General features: G+C 42.5%; 1 protein-coding gene across 2 annotated transcripts in view; it reads left to right on the top strand.

Moving 5' to 3' along the window:
• Positions 1-4582: 4582 nt before the first annotated feature.
• Positions 4583-15868, top strand: part of si:dkey-251i10.3 (uncharacterized protein LOC553498 homolog) — a 61203-nt gene continuing 49917 nt past the window's right edge. The window contains exons 1-4 of one of the 2 annotated variants that reach the window (XM_041196381.1): positions 4583-4698; positions 9359-9434; positions 13116-13186; positions 13650-13714. In XM_041196381.1, the coding sequence (XP_041052315.1) occupies positions 4646-4698; positions 9359-9434; positions 13116-13186; positions 13650-13714 (265 nt within the window). In that variant the 5' untranslated portion in view covers positions 4583-4645. The other variant, XM_041196380.1, reaches the window with a different exon arrangement.

The following is a 15868-nucleotide window of genomic DNA, read 5'->3' on the forward strand; positions in this document are numbered from 1 at the left end:
AGCGTCAGTGAGCAGGTTATTGCTGCCTAAGTGCTGCTTGGTGTCGATGACACTTTCCATCACTTTGCTGATAGCCAAGAGGAGGATATTGGGACAGTAATTAGCTGGGTTGGATTTGTCCTGCTTTTTGTGGATAGCCCATACTGGCCAATTTTCCACATTGTCGGGTAGTGTTGTAGCTGTACTGGAGCAGCTTGGCTGGGGGTTTGGGGGGGTTTGGGGGGTGGGGGGGGGGATTGTGGTGGGGGAGTGACTAGTTCTGGAGCACAAGTCTTCTGCACTATTGCTGTTAAGTTGCCTGTGCCCATAGCCTTTTCAGCATTGAGCACCTTTAGCTATTTTTTTGATATCACGTGGAGTAAATCGAATTGGCTGAAGACTGGCATCTGTGGTGCCAGGGACCTCTGGAAGAGGACAAGATGGATTATCCACTTGGCACTTCTGAATGAAGATTGTTGCAAATGCTTCAGCCTTATCTTTTGCACTGATGTGTTGGGCTCCCACATCATTGATGATGGGGATATATGTGAAGGCTCCTCCTCCAGTGAATTGTTTGGCACGCAAGTAGCTCTGTGTTCTAGCTTCACCAACTTGACACTTCATTTTTAGGTATGCCTGGTACAGCTTCTGGCATGCCCTCCGTGCATCCTCATTGATTCCCTGGCTTGGTGGTAATGGTACAGCGGGGGATATGATAAGCCATGAGGTTACAGATTATGGTTGAGTACAATTCTGCTGCAGCTGATGGCCCACATCACCTTATAAATGCCCAGTCTTGAGTTTCTAGATCTGTTCAAATCTATCCCATTTAGTATGGTGCTACATAACATGATGGAGAGTATCCTCAATGAAAACAGGACTTCATCTCCACAAGGAATGCGGTGGTCACTTCTACTGATACAGTCATGGACAGATGCATCTACGGCAGGCAGGTTGCTGAGGATGAGGTCAAGTATATTTTTCCCTTTTGTTGGTTCCCTCACCACCCATAGCAGACACAGTCTAGCAGCTATGTCCTTTCAGACTTGGTCAGCTTGGTCTGTCATAGTGCTACCAAGCCACTCTTGGTGATGGACATTGAAGTCCTCCACCCAGAGTACTTTCTGTGCCCTTGCTACCCCCAGTGCTTCCTCCAAGTGGTGTTCAACATGGAAGAGTACTGATTCATCAGCTGGGTGACTGGGGGTGGGGGGGGTGGGGGGGTGGTGGCTGCGGTATGTGGTAATCAACAGGAGGTTTCCTTGCTCATGTTTGACCTGATGCCATAAGACTTCATGGGGTCCAGAGTCCATGTTGAGGACTCTGAGGGCAACTCCCTCCCAACTGTATACCAGTGTGCCACCACCTCTGTTGGTTCTGTCCTGCCAGTGGGACAGGACATACCCAGGATGGTAACGGTGGTGCCTGGGACATTATCTGTAAGGTATGATTCCATGAGCATGACTAATTCAGACTATTGCTTGACTAATCAATGGGACAGCTCTCTCAATTTTGGCACATGCCCCCAGATGTAAGTAAGGAGCACTTTGCAGGATCGACAGGACAGAGTTTGCCGTTGTAGTTTCCGGTGTGATGGAATACTCTCCTCTTGCCTGGATGAGTGCAGCTCCAACAACATTCAAGAAGCTTGCCACCATCCAGAACAAAACAGTCGCTTAATTGGTATCCTATCCACCACCTTAAACATTCACTCCTTTCACCATCGATGCATCATGATTGTATATCATCTTATATCTACAAGATGTACTGCAGTAACTCGCCAAGACTTCATTGACAGCAAAATCCTTCCCCCCGCACCCCCCCCTCCCCCCCCGCAACCTGCAACCTCTGCTTCCTAGAAGGCCTAGGATAACAAGTATACAGGAACATCACCACCTGTAAGTTCTCCTCCAGTCACACATCATACTGATTTGCAAATATATTGCAGTTTCTTCATTGCCGCTGGGCCAAAATCTGAGAAATCCCTCCTGCACAGCAATGTAGCTGCAGCAGTTCAGAAGGCAGTTCATCACCACATTCTGAAAGGCAATTAGGGAGGGGCAATAAATGCTGGCCATACCAGTGATGCCAATATCCCACGAATGAATGGAAAAAAGGGGAAGGTGGTGTGTGAAAAGTGTCTTTCTGGAACAGCATTCAGAATATCAATGGCCAAGGCACATCAATCTCTGCCGTCAAAGTGAACAAAGAAATCAGCACAAAGAAGATGTTCTCTTTCCTTCTGATGTTGGCTGAGCATGTCAATGCCAAGAGCATTGTTCCCGCCACATGGCTACAGTGCAAAAAAAAAGAATGACCTTACCAGAACTGCCAAAGTTCTTAAATAAAAACAGAAAGCACTGGAAAAACTCAGTCAGCCTGGAAGCATCTGTAGGGAGGGAAACATTTAATGTTTCAAGACCAACGTGATTCTTCTTCGGAACTAGTCATAAAAGAGTTATATTGGATTCAAAACATTAATTTTGTTTCTCTCTTCACAGATGGTGCAAGACCAGCTGAGTTTTTCCAGCACTTTCTGTTTTCAGATCTCCAGTATCCATAATATGTTGCCTCTATTATGCCATAGTTCTAATTTTGAATAGAACAAACACTGTAATACTACACTTTTTCCCAGCACTTCCAATCCTGTCTGCCCTTTCCAGGACGATTGCACAAGCCTCTCATTCAGTCAGAATGGGACACTTTGTCACACCTCCTTCATCTTACACTCAAATACAGAATACTTGCTACCGTCCACAAAACTGGCATAAATAACCTTTGTGTCTTTACCAATATTAAACTCTCAACCAACATTGCTAAAACAAATTATTCAGTCATTTGTCTTAAAACTGTTTATGGGACCTCACATTGCACAAATTGGCTGTTGTGTTTTCTTACTTTACAACAGGGTCTCCACTTCAAAACACCTCATTGGCTGTACAGCAGTTTGAGAATTCCAGAAGTGGTGAAAGGTGCAATTCTTCCTTTTATTTTGTCTGAACTTAAATAAATTTCACATTTCTGTTCTTTTATTCTTCACAATATAGACACTTCCTTTCATCCAACAACTTCTCTTTTTCCACACTTCCTCCGATTTTCTCTCCATATGAACCATAGAAAAGTTACAATGCAGAAAGAGTCTATTCAGCACATTGTGTCTGCACCAGCCAAAAAGAGAAAAAAGAAACTAGCCACTCATTTTAATCTCACTTTCCAGCACCTGGATCATAACCTTGAAGGTTACAAATTTCAGATGCAGATCCAGGTACCTTTTAAATGAGTTGAGCGTTTCAGTCTCAACCACCAACTTAGGCAGTTGTGAACTCTATGCTAATCTATTTTACACTTCTGCAATCCCCTTTCACAGGGCACACACAAAGTCATTCCCCTTCTTGTTGCAGGACAAGCTGGTGCATAATAGAAGGGAGACAGCAAGAATTGAGGGAGGAACAGCCACCTTAAACTTGCATTCCAAATAAGGATGCTAACATTGACATTTGAAGTTGGAGTTTAAGAGGCTGGAGGCAAATCACAGCAAGATGCTTGCCATGTTTTTGACCTTGGGAAGGAAGAAATTGAATGTTGATTGAGATTGCTACAGGAATTTATGTGAATGTGTAGGTCTCCGAGGTGATTGTTGGATATTTATTTGGATAATCCTCCCAGTCCTGTTGAATTGATAATGGTTACTTCCCTATTTGTTTTTTCAAGCAAGGCTTTATAGTTAAGGGAAATACATGTGTATTTTAAATCTCTTTATTGTTAACATTGTTCTTCATAACAAATTGTTTTAAAAATAAGTTTGCAATTTTAAAAGAAACAAACACCAAATATTATAGCCTTGTTACATTGCCCTTGTGGTATAGTGGATAGCATCCCTACCTCTGGACCAGAAATTCCAAGTTCAAGTCCCATTTCTGGACCTGGTGATTATGGAAGGTGCATTCATGTCATGGCTTAAAAAAGGTTGACTATCAGCCTGTAAATCTTTCCAACACATCTGATGGCAAACAATAAGAGCAGGAGAGTTTCCTGGTCAGCCATACTACAGAAGGCAACGTCAAACCACTTGTGTACTTTGCTGAGCATAATGGACCAATCCAATCCATGGTTGCCAACGCCGTTTTAGGGCACGTCCCTGAAGGGAAAGGAGTTACAAGGAGGGGGAGGAGTTCCATCGCATCCAGCAGTAAATGTCTGCAGCCGACCTTGCTTATTGGGTTGAAACAGCCAGTTTTTCAGAGTCTGGTTTATAAAATGAAACCTAATTTAATGCACGCCTTTATTGAAAAAGCTCCCTCTATTCAAAATGTCTTTATTTTTCTGATCACAAATCTCATTTGATTGTTGTCTGCCGACACTTTAATATTTTCATCCACATTAACAGGAGATCTGAAATGATTATTATTACACTTTCGCCATATTTGTGTCGCTGTTGTTAAGGTTTATACGACATACGATGCACATAAACGTATCTTGTAGAATATCTGGGTCGCTGAAGTCCGGAAGCCAGGGTGTCGGCCTGTCACCATGGTTACTGCGTCCGGAGACCAGATTTACGACAATCTCTGTGCCAGGAGAGATTTTGCGCCAGTTTGTCGTTAACCGGAAGTGTCGCTTAACGGCAGTTGCTGTTGCCTGTGCTCCATGTGCAGGTTTTTGAGAGATGGTCGGGAGGATGGAGCAGCAGGACGGAGAGGGAGAGAGGGGATTGAGCAGGTGAGAGGGGGCTATTTCCCTGCACATGGGGTGTGTGTTCTGTGGACGATCCTGCAGCAAGTCTATGATAGCAGGAGGTTACAGCGAACAAGCTGGAGTCTCGGTGAAGACACATCACCCAGTGATTCAGAGGGACTGGTGAGGCCAAAACGTGTTGCAAAACGGTTCAACTTTCTGAGGCGATAGTCGGATGCTTCATTGCTCCTTTATCAGTGAAATTGCTGACTGTGGTTATCTTCAGAAAGAAAATTACATCTGGGAGCGGTTAGGGGGAAAACTACGCAGATTGGAAGAGAGTCTGAACCCCACCCCACAATCAAAATGTTAACCTGCCTTTCAGATTGACAGAATCGCTATTTATTTGCACTAGTTTCGTTGCATTTTTCCCAGATGTTGAAAAGGATAGTTTTGGAGAGTAAACTGAATGAATAGCACTTTTAGAGATCTAACATAATGCGCAGGATGGCCTCCTGTAGTGCAAAATTCTATGTTGTTTAACTTCTACCTATCATTCATTTTACTTTTCAAAAAAATGTTCATTTAGTGTTGCCACCTGATTGGTTTCAAATGGGATAATATGGTTTTCGAATCGGCCGTTCAGAATGTTCTTGAGATGTTATAGCAACACCAAACATATGTTTTTGAAATAGAAGTTTGGTATTTGCATCTACTTCTGCGGGCCTTGTGATTTACAGAAAATAAACTGCAGTTATTGCGACAGATTTGATCCACTTGAATCTGTAGTTGTGAATTATGTGGTGAATCATCTGTGTTTTCCTGCAAAATGCCAAGCATACATCCGACAATATAAGTTAGACTCCATTACTAATACTCTCTTTCTGGACTGTGAGATTTAATGCCACACCAGGACTTGAGACAATGCATTAGGCAAGTACTGAAGAAACACTGCTTTATCGAAGGTGCTGTCCTTTGGATAAGACATTAAAGGAAGCTTCTTTTCAGGTGGATATTGACATCTTATTGTGCTATTGGATGAAGAGCAGGTGTTTTTTTGGTGCCCTCATCAAAATTGCTCTTTCAATAATTACCACCTGAAAACAAACTTTCTAGTTATTTGTGGGTTAATGCCAGGGCAGAATGGCTGTATTGTTTGCCTGTGTGGTAAAATTCATTTACTCCAGAAAGTAATTAAGTGTTTTGATGATTTAAGGACGCAGAGCTAAAGAAGTGCCAAGTATTTTTTCTTGCAATCCATAGTGCATAGTCATGTTGTGTTCAAAAGTATAGGCTGTTTTTTGTGAATGTTCTTATTTTGATAACTATATTGTTTAGCATGTTTCCAGTCCTAACAAATCTGTTAAGAGACAAACTACTGTATATATCTTGATGATGATCAGTGTACCTGGTCCTAACCAGTTTGTACTATGGCCCTTTTTGCTGCTAGCCCTTGTTTCCTCTGCCTTCCACTTTTGCTTTTCACTTCTCTGCTTCTATTTCGTTCCTAACTTTGTTTCCCTCTTGTGTCTCCCTGCTCCGGTTCCTACCCCCATGCAAATCTAGTTTAAACCCTCCCCCACGGTACTAGCGAATGCCCCTGTGAGGATATTGTTCCTGGCCCTGCTGGGATGCAACCTGTCCAGCTTATACAGGTCCCATCTTCTCCAGAATCAGTCCCAATGCCTCAGGAATTTAAATCCCTCCGTCCTATACCATCTTTCCAGCCACACGTTCAATTGGTCTATTCTCCTATTCCTGTTCTCGCTAACACATTGCACTGAGAGCAATCCTGAGATTACTACCTTTGAGGCCCTGCTTTTTAATTTATGTCCTAGCTCCATATATTCTGTTTTCAGGATCTCATCCCTTTTTTACCTATGTCGTTGGTATCGATATGGAACCAATATGGACCACAACCTCTGGCTGTTCACCCTCCCACTTCAGAATGTCCTGCAGCCACTTAGTGACATTCTTGACCCTGGCACCATGGAGGCAACATACCATCCTGCAGTCATGTCTGTGGCTGCAGAAACTTTGATCTCTTCCCCTTACGATAGAACCCCCTATCACTATTGGTCTCCCACTCTTTTCCACCCCCACTACCACCCCCATCCCCATGCAGCTGAGACAGTCTTGCTGCTTTCCCATGAGAAACCAGCTCCCCCAGCGGTATCCATAAAAGAAAATCTGTTTGAGAGGGAGATGGATTCAGGGGACTCCTGCACTCCTTGTCTAGTGCTTTTACTTTGTCTGGCGGTCACCCATTCCCTTTCTGCCTGTGCTCTTTTTACTTGCGGTGTGACCACCTCACTGCATGTGCTGTCCACGAAGATCCCATCCTTGCGATGCTCCACAGTGACTGTAGGCGCAGCTCCAGCTCTGAAACACAGATTTTGAGTAGCTGCGGCTAGAGACACTTCCTGCACACGCGGTCACGCAGGGCACTGGAAGTGTCCCTGACTTCCCACATCACACAGGAGGAGCATTCCATTTGTCTGAGGTGCCCTGCCATGACTTACCCTTAAATTACTCCATTTTATTTTACTTCCTCCAGTTTAGAGAATATTAAGGGCAGAAAAAATAATTAGCAGGTCCTACTTACCTAGGCTGCTGCTCTGCTTCCACCTCTGTTACACTTTTTCCTTTTGTACCCTTAACCTACTTTTCTCCACAAAGAATTGCTCAAGCCTTCTCTTTCCTTTCCTCCACTACCCATAAGTTCCAACTTGTGAAAACTCAATTGCCATTCTCCTGGACCGAGGTAACTTCCACTCTCTAACATCTGGTTTTGCTGTCCTGTTTGGTCTAACTGCCTCCCGGCATATTACATTTCAAATCATCATTCTTATCTTTTAATCATGATGTGACATGACCCATCAAGTCTCTGCAACCTCCTCCAATTCTATAACCACACCTTTCAACTCTCTCCTTCTGACCCTGGCCTCTCGGTAAATGCATCCCTCGATTGGTGGTCGCCAACTAAGTCCTAGTACCAATCAGCACTCATTTCTCCTGTAACATATAAATTGTTATGGTCATTTGAAATTTGGCATTCTTGCATTTGTCCTGATGAGTTAAAGGCAAAAAGCTTTCGTAACATGTCTCTCTTTTCAGCAATATTTAATTCCTAGACACTGGAAGTCCTTGCCTATACCTCACTGCCGCCTTCTCCTTCAAAAAAGCTTATCAAAACACTACAATGACTAGGATTTCATTTTAGCTTCGGTGGCTTTCTAGTGTGGAAAATATTTTGATACTGGCTTACTGAAGTTTTCAAACTAAACTGATTTACTAACAGCCAGCTTATATAAAGTACTCCCGTTTTTAAATGTGGGGATATCTCAGCATCAAGTCTGTAAATACAATTGCAGTTTTCCCATGAAGGAATAAATTCATTGTGAGATGCGTGTCCTTCACATGTTTATTGTACAGCCTTGTAGTACAGTACAAGCCTAGATCATTCTAGATGCACCCTGTTAACTGTTTTATTTAATACAACACAAAAGCTGGTCTGTGTACATTAGAATGACATAAATGCAGTACCTGTCTTTCACTGTCAATCACCTGGTAAGTTCATGAACTTCTGCATGTATATGATTGTGTTCCTTTCATTACACACATATAATCAGATTAATAATGAGCATATTCATACACCAGCAGAAGCAGTTTTGCTGTGTGATCTTGTTCCATTTTTGTATTATTGGCCTGATTCCAAGACCAGTAGCTGCACCTAAACTGCTATGATGCAGGTGTAATTCTTTGATTACTGCCCTTATGGGAAACTAGACCTCTGCGTTTCTTTCAATCTTCCTTCTGTAACGAGAGGAGAATGGATGTGCAATATTGCTGTATCCAGAATACAGACCAAGAGTTCTCTTGCAAGTCATGTAGTTGTTTAACTAGGTATTGGGCAATAAAAGGTGCGTTCTGAATCCTAGAGCAAGCAAGGTCTGTTCAGGAGTAACAGGTGACCTTGTGCTCAGCAATATTTTCCCCTTTCTCCCCTAACTTACATTTCCATCCAGTATTGTTGTTCTTCAGATGCTGGCAATTCTGTCAATTATGTAGAGCTCTGTTGTCACTTCTTTTCATTTATTCCTGGGATGTGGGTGTCGCTGACTAGGCCAGCATTTATTGCCCATCCTGAATTGTCTTTGAGAAGGTGGTGTTGAGCTGCCTTCTTGAACCGCTGCAGTCCATGTGGTGTAGGTACAGTCACAGTGCTGTTTACATATTTATATGCAAGATATATTTCTCTCTGCAACCAACAGTCCAACATTTGTTTTCGGCTACACTTTTATGGCGTAGGACATTTGAGAGGTGGTCTGTTCAGGACAGCATTGTACTTTATATTTTGCTGGTCCATTTAGGTTGGCTAAGAGCTGAACCTTGAAGTATAGCAAAATGACTGCCAACTTCCAATGCTTGTTGCTTCTTAAGGCTGTGTTCCCTGCCTCTGTAAGTAGTACTATAGTGCAACTAAAGTGGGTTCAGGAACAGGTTTTTGTTATTCTTAGCCTGCTTGCATTCAAAAATTTTCAGTTGATTGGCAGAGGTTCATTTGCCTTATTGAAATAATTTAATTGAGGTAGGCCAATGTTATCTAGTTTTTGTACAAACAGTCTGTTCTTTTGCAAACTAATTTAGCTTTGGATTATTCAAATCTGGATTGTGAATGACCTGATATTTTTCTGATTTTCAGGGATTTACTTGCTTTTGAAATGGAAGAGGAGGATTTGTTTCAGACCGAACATGTCTTGACTGCCAGTGAGGATGAGGTAATATCTTGTTTCTCGCATGTTTTTTAAAATTGCTGCCTTTGTCACTTTAAAGCAAAAATGTTCAAACTGTGTCCCATAGGTCATGTGCATGCTTCAGAAATCTGGACTCATTTCTATTAATGCTCCTGTATTATTCAGTAGTTTGCCTTGTTGAATTTTGAGAGCCTGGAGGTGTGGGAAGAGCTGTTTGTAGTCTTGTTCCCTCGCTGGTGGTAAACCATAAATCAGACCAAGATCTGTTAACATTGGCAACTTAATAATGCAGGTTAATGGGAGCCTTGTTGTAGAATTGTTTTTAGGATTATTGAGAAAACAAGGCCCACAGGTCACCAGCCAGGTGAACTTAAAAAAAAAATCAGTCAGCAATTAATAATCAGGTGATACATTTTCAGATGGAAATACCTGGATGCTCAGAAGACCTGCAAAATCAGTAAATGTCAGTTTTACCTGTCATTAAATTCCTTAGCTCTACAATTGTTGAACTTCTTGGTGTGTGTGTGTGTGTATACAAAAACAAAATTCTCGTCTCTGCTGTTTCTCTTTGAGTACTTTTTTAATACATTTATGGGATGTGGGTGCTCCTGGCTAGGCCAGCATTTATTGCCCATCCCTAATTGCCCTTGAGAAGGTGTAGGTGAGCTGCCTTCTGGAACCACTACAAGGCATGTGGTGTAGGTACACCCACAGTGCTGCTAGGGGCGGCGGGAGGGGAAGTTCCAGTATTTTGACCCAGCGACAGTGAAGGAACGGCAACATATTTCCAAGTCAGGATGGTGAGTGGTTAGGAGGGGAACTTCCAGGTGGTGGTGTTCCCATGTATCTGCTGTCCTTGTCCTTCTGGATAGCAGCGATCATGGGTTTGGAATGCGCTGCCTAAGGAGCCTTGGTGAGTTTCTGCAGTGCATCTTGTAGATGTACACACTGCTGCCACTGTTGGTCAGTAGTGGAGGGAGTGAATTTTTGTGAAAGGGATGCCAATCAAACGGGCTGCTTTGTTCTGATGGTATCAAGCTACTTGAGTGCTGTCGGTGCTGCAATCATCCAAGCATGTGGAGAGTGTTCAACACATTCCTGACCTGTGCCTTGTAGATGGACAGGCTTTGGGAAATCAGGAGGTGGGTTACTCGACGCAGGATTCCGAGCCTCTGACCTGCTGTTGTAGCCACAGTAGTTATGTGGCTAGTCCAGTTCAGTTTCTGGTCAGTGGTAACACCTCGTATGTTGATAGTGGGAGATTCAGTGATGGTAATGCCATTGAATGTCATGGGGCAGTGGTTAGATTCTCTTATTTGAGATGATCATTGTCTGGCACTTACGTGGCATGAATGTTACTTGTCACTTGTCAGCCTAAGCCTGGATATTGTCCAGGTCTTGCTGCATATGGATTTGGGCTGCATCAGTATCTGAAGAGGTGCTGAACATTGTGCAATCATCAGTGAACATCCCCGCTTCTGACCTTATGATGGAGGGAAGGTCATTGGTGAAGCAGCTGAAGATGGGTGGGTCTAGGACACTACATTGAGGAACTCCTGCAGTGATATCCTGGAACTGAGATGATTGACCTCCAAAAACCATAACCATCTTTCTTATTGCTAGGTCTGACTCCAACCAGCAGAGAGTTTTCACCCTGATTACTGTTGACTCCAGTTTTGTTAGCGCTCCTTAATATCACACAGTCAAATGCTGCCTTGATGTGAAGGGCAGTCACTCTGACCTCACCTCTAGAGTTCAGTTGTTCTGTCCATGTTTAAACCAAGGCTGTAATGAGGTTAGGAGCTGAGTGACCCCGGTGGAATCCAAACTGGGCATCAGTGAGCAAATTATTGCTAAGCAAGTGATGTTTGATAGCACTGTTGAATACCCCTTCCATCACTTTACTGATGATCAAGAGTAAACTGGTGGGCAGTAATTTTCTGGGTTGGATTTGTCCTGCTTTTTGTGTACAGGGCATGCCTGCATAATTTCCTACATTGCTGGGTAGATGTAAGTTTTGTAGCTGTATTGGAACAGCTTGGCTGGGGACGCAGCAAGTTCTGGAACCCAAGTCTTCAGTACTATTGCCGGAATATTCTCAGAGCCCACAGCCTTTGCAATATCCAGTGCCTTCAGCTGTTTCTTGATGTCATGTAGAGTGAATCAAGTAGGCTGAAGACTGGCATCTGTGATGCGGGGGACCTCCAGAGGAGGTCAAATGGATCATCTACTCTGCACTTCTGGCTGAGGATTGTTGCAAATGCTTCAGCCTTATCTTTTGCACTGATGTGCTGAGCTCCTCCATCACTGGGAATGGCAATACTTGTGGAGCCTCCTCCTGCAGTGAGTTGTTTGATTTTCACCACCATTCACGATTGGATGAGGCAGGACTGCAGAGCATAGGTCTGATCCAATGGTTGTGGAATCGTTTGGCTCTGCCTTATCACTGCTGCTTATGCTGTTTTCCGCACAAGTAGTCCTTTGTTGTAGCTTTACCAGATTGACACCTCAATTTTAGGTATGCCTGGTGCTACTCCTGGCCTGTCCTCCACTCTTAATTGAACCAGGGTTGATCCCCTCGCTTGGTGGCAATGTTAGAGTGGGGGATATGCCAGGCCATGATGTTACAGATTGTGGTTTAGTATAATGCTGCTGCTGCTAATGGCCCACAGTGCCTCATGGATGCCCAGTCTTGAGTTGATAGATATGTTCAAAATCTATCCCATTTAGCATGGTGATAGTGCTACACAACATGACAGGGGGTTTCCTCCATGAAGACAGGACGTCGTCTCCACAATGACTGTGCGGTGGTCACTTCTACTGATACTGTCAAGGACAGACGCGTCTGCAGCAGGCAAGTTGGTAAGGATGAGGTCAAGTATGTTTTCCCTTCTTGTTGGTTCCCTCACCACCTGTTGCAGACCTAGTCTTTAACAGCTATGTCCTTTTGGACTTGGCCTGCTCGGTCTGTGGTGGTGCTTTCGAGCCACTCTTGGTGATGGATATTGAAGTCCCCCCCACGCAGAGCACATTCTGCGCCCTTGCCATCCTCAGTGTTTCCTCCAAGTGGTGTTCAACATGGAGTACTGATTCATCAGCTGAGGGAAGGCGGTACGTGGTAGTCAGCAGGAGGTTTCTATGCCTGTGTTTTGACCTGCTGCTATGAGACTTCATGAGGCCTGGAGTCAATGTTGAGGACTCCCAGGGCAACTCCCTCCTGACTGTATACTAGTCTGCCATCACATCTGCTGGGTCTGTCCTGCCTTTAGGCTATGGGATATTCGGGTTAATGTTCAGATCAGTATATTTTAACAAAGGTTTGATAAACACAGAATTAGATGATGCAAAGCTCAGGTTCTAAAAGCTTTAAAAATTTAGAAAGGCACTGCACCCATACAAACAATCTAGTGATGAGTTTAGCTGAGGCAAAAATCATTTAAAATATATATTCTGCACCACCCTTCACCTTGCTCAAGCGTTTTATGCCTGAAAAGGTGATCGAAAATGGGACTGAACTATACTGATGTGCAGTGTGAATGAGTCATAGATTTTCTAATAGTGATGATGAGTCCTGGTGGACAGGCACCTCAAATTAGAGCAGTTGGAAGACTTGAATCTGCACCTGTAGTATTAGCTCTTTAGTCTATTATTAGAATCTTCCTTTTGTGGAGCCACTGATTCATTTTTTAAATTTTGCGTTTTCAGGACGACAGCGATGATGAGAGGAAGCACCAAAAACTACTGGAGGCAATTAGCTCCCTGAGTGGCAAGAAAAAGTAATGATATCCAGTGTCCTTACAAGTCACAGTGAGAACTGACCTGAACGTTTGCGTGTATCACATGGTGCAGTGTTTTTAAATCACTGAACAATTATTAGTCCTAACGCAATCAGCTGTATAGTGCAATTGCTTTTGTGGTTGAGAAGCATTGTGTGAGAGAATCTAAAATAGGATTGTAAGTCATTACACACAAATTAACCTTCTGCAGTCGGATCGCAATATTTTAAAAGTTTATTTTTAAATACCAAGTAAAGAAATGTTCTATGTATTTCCATAATTCCTTTTCATAATATTTAGAGAATAATTATCTTATTCTGCATATCCGCTTTTACATTATAATTAATATACAACCAATTATCTAAATTTATCATTTCTGAGTAGTGTTTTCCCAAACTAGATAAACAATTTCTTACTGTAAGGAGAATTACACCATGTTTCTCATTTCCATTTCTAATTCCAGGAAGAAGTTGGCAGAGAGGACAGAGGCCAGCTTGCAGGTGTCAGAATTCACTGTCAGTTCAGAAGGTACAGTACTGGGAAGAGTTTCTGTACAAATAACCTGTAAAATCAACCCGAATACTGGTAACACTGACCTCAATGTATGATGCACTCATGCTTTTATTTTTCTTTGGTCTCCTTTGTCTTTCTTTCAAATTCTATCCTTGTCTGTACCCACTGATATGATTGTCCAACAGCTTTAGATCAATAATAAAAGCCTATACTTTTTTTTTTATAATCCATTTTGTTTCCCTAAGGCCCTCCTGTGCATCAACACTCATTAACACAAAGGCCAGTGAAAAAAAATGGCTCCCATTCCCTAGGATGTAGGTGAGACTGGCCTTGGTTTATTAGCCTACTAATCTTCTGACATCTAGCTGAAGTTAAGAATGTGCAGAATTTTCATTTTACACTTGCTTCCTTATTCAAATGTTATGAGAACATGAGTGCCCATATATCATGACCCAATGTTTATTTCCTTAGAGAAGGTTCTGCATCTCATTATGTTTGCCACAAGAAGTCATCTTAAGTCAGGAACACTATGCCCCATCAGTGTTGGCAGTCTGGCTTATTGGCTAGATATTAAAGTCAGTGGCCTAGTCTTTGCAGACTGGTAAAAGGACACTGTTAATGGTTCATTACATTTAAACTTGATCACAACAAAGGCAAGATTTTCTATAACCTTTTGCTTTGGAACTTGATAAATAATCCAAAACAGTGTGGATCCCTTTTCAGGGGATCTGGGTGAACAGGGCAAGTAGCTGTGTAATTCCTTAACCAATCAAATTGAAGATTCCTTGCTGAGATGTGCAGTATCTGAACTAGGAAGTGCAAATTAGAATTATTAACTCAATGCCAAGTCATGTACAGGAAGCAAAATAAAGAGAGAGAAAGAAAGATGGAATTAGAAAGATAAAAAGTGTATATCTTTAAATCTCTAACAATAGTTAAAACCTGAGAGAATGAGAGTCCACGTTTGTAAAAGTTAATTTTAAGTGCCAAGGAGGTTTTTTTGGGACTAATTAAGACTTGGCATGCTAGGATTTAACTTTGAGTGAATGAACAAGCTATAATTTTTTCTGATGTGTTTAGTGGGCGTGTATCAGTTAAGTATCACAACATCACAGTGTTGTATGCTTTTGCATATCAAGCCTCTCAACAAAACACCAGTATAGTGCAGCTTCTGGAGAAGCAAAGCAATGACTAATTTCCAGGTGTAACTGCGCAAATGTGACCGTCAGATGTTTTTGCTCAATTTGTTCTGTAATAACAGAGAGCATTAAGCCTTAATTTTATGTCAAACTCCAGATTATTATTTCTAGATCATGGCATTAGTAATATCCTAAAATCCACTGCTTTGGTCTGAAGTCAACATGTTGATAAATCGCTTGTTGTGATTGAGATGTTGCTTCAGTTTCTCATTTGTTGTGGGACTGCTATTAAAAAAGTGTAAATTGCAGACCCCGCAGTGGCTTGGGTTTGTCATTGGTTAGCTGAGCCATAGGAAAATCCCAGGTTGGATTCCTCATCTGCTGAGTTAGTTCAGTTTGGGCAGCAGAAAGTGATACAATTGACCTCAGTGTCCTTGGGCTGAGGAGAAAAAAAAAGCTCCATTTGTTTTCTAATTGGTTATCCAGATGTGAGTGCTGCTGTAAGGCCTCATTTATTACCCATTCCTAGAAACTCAAGAAGGTAATGTTGTGCCTACTCTTTGAATAATTAAATTATTGTAGAGATGCTGCTCTCATTAAAGTGTTCAGTAGAAAATTCCAGAATTTTGACTTGGCAATGATGGCAGAATGCAAGTATATGTCCAAGATGGCATGTGGCTTGAAGATGATATTTTGATGGCATTACTGCTCTTGTTTAGTGGCCAGCATCGCTTACTGAAATGGAATGCTTTTTGATGTTGGGTGAGAAAAAGAGAGACCTCAGCTGTAATATCTACCCCTTCTCTCAATGCTCAAGTAGCCTGCATACGAACATACAAAATAGGACCAGAAGTAGGCCATTCAGCCCCTCGAGCCTGCTCTACCATTCAATAAGATCATGGCTGAGCTGTTTGTGTTTCGAGTTCTACATTCCCACCTACCCCCAGTAAGCTTTGATTCCCTTGCCTAACAGAAATCTATCTACCTCTGCCTTAAAAATATTCAGTGACCCCACTTCCACTACCTTCTG

Source organism: Carcharodon carcharias, chromosome 9, assembly GCF_017639515.1.
Source record: "Carcharodon carcharias isolate sCarCar2 chromosome 9, sCarCar2.pri, whole genome shotgun sequence".
Lineage (NCBI taxonomy): Eukaryota > Metazoa > Chordata > Chondrichthyes > Lamniformes > Lamnidae > Carcharodon > Carcharodon carcharias.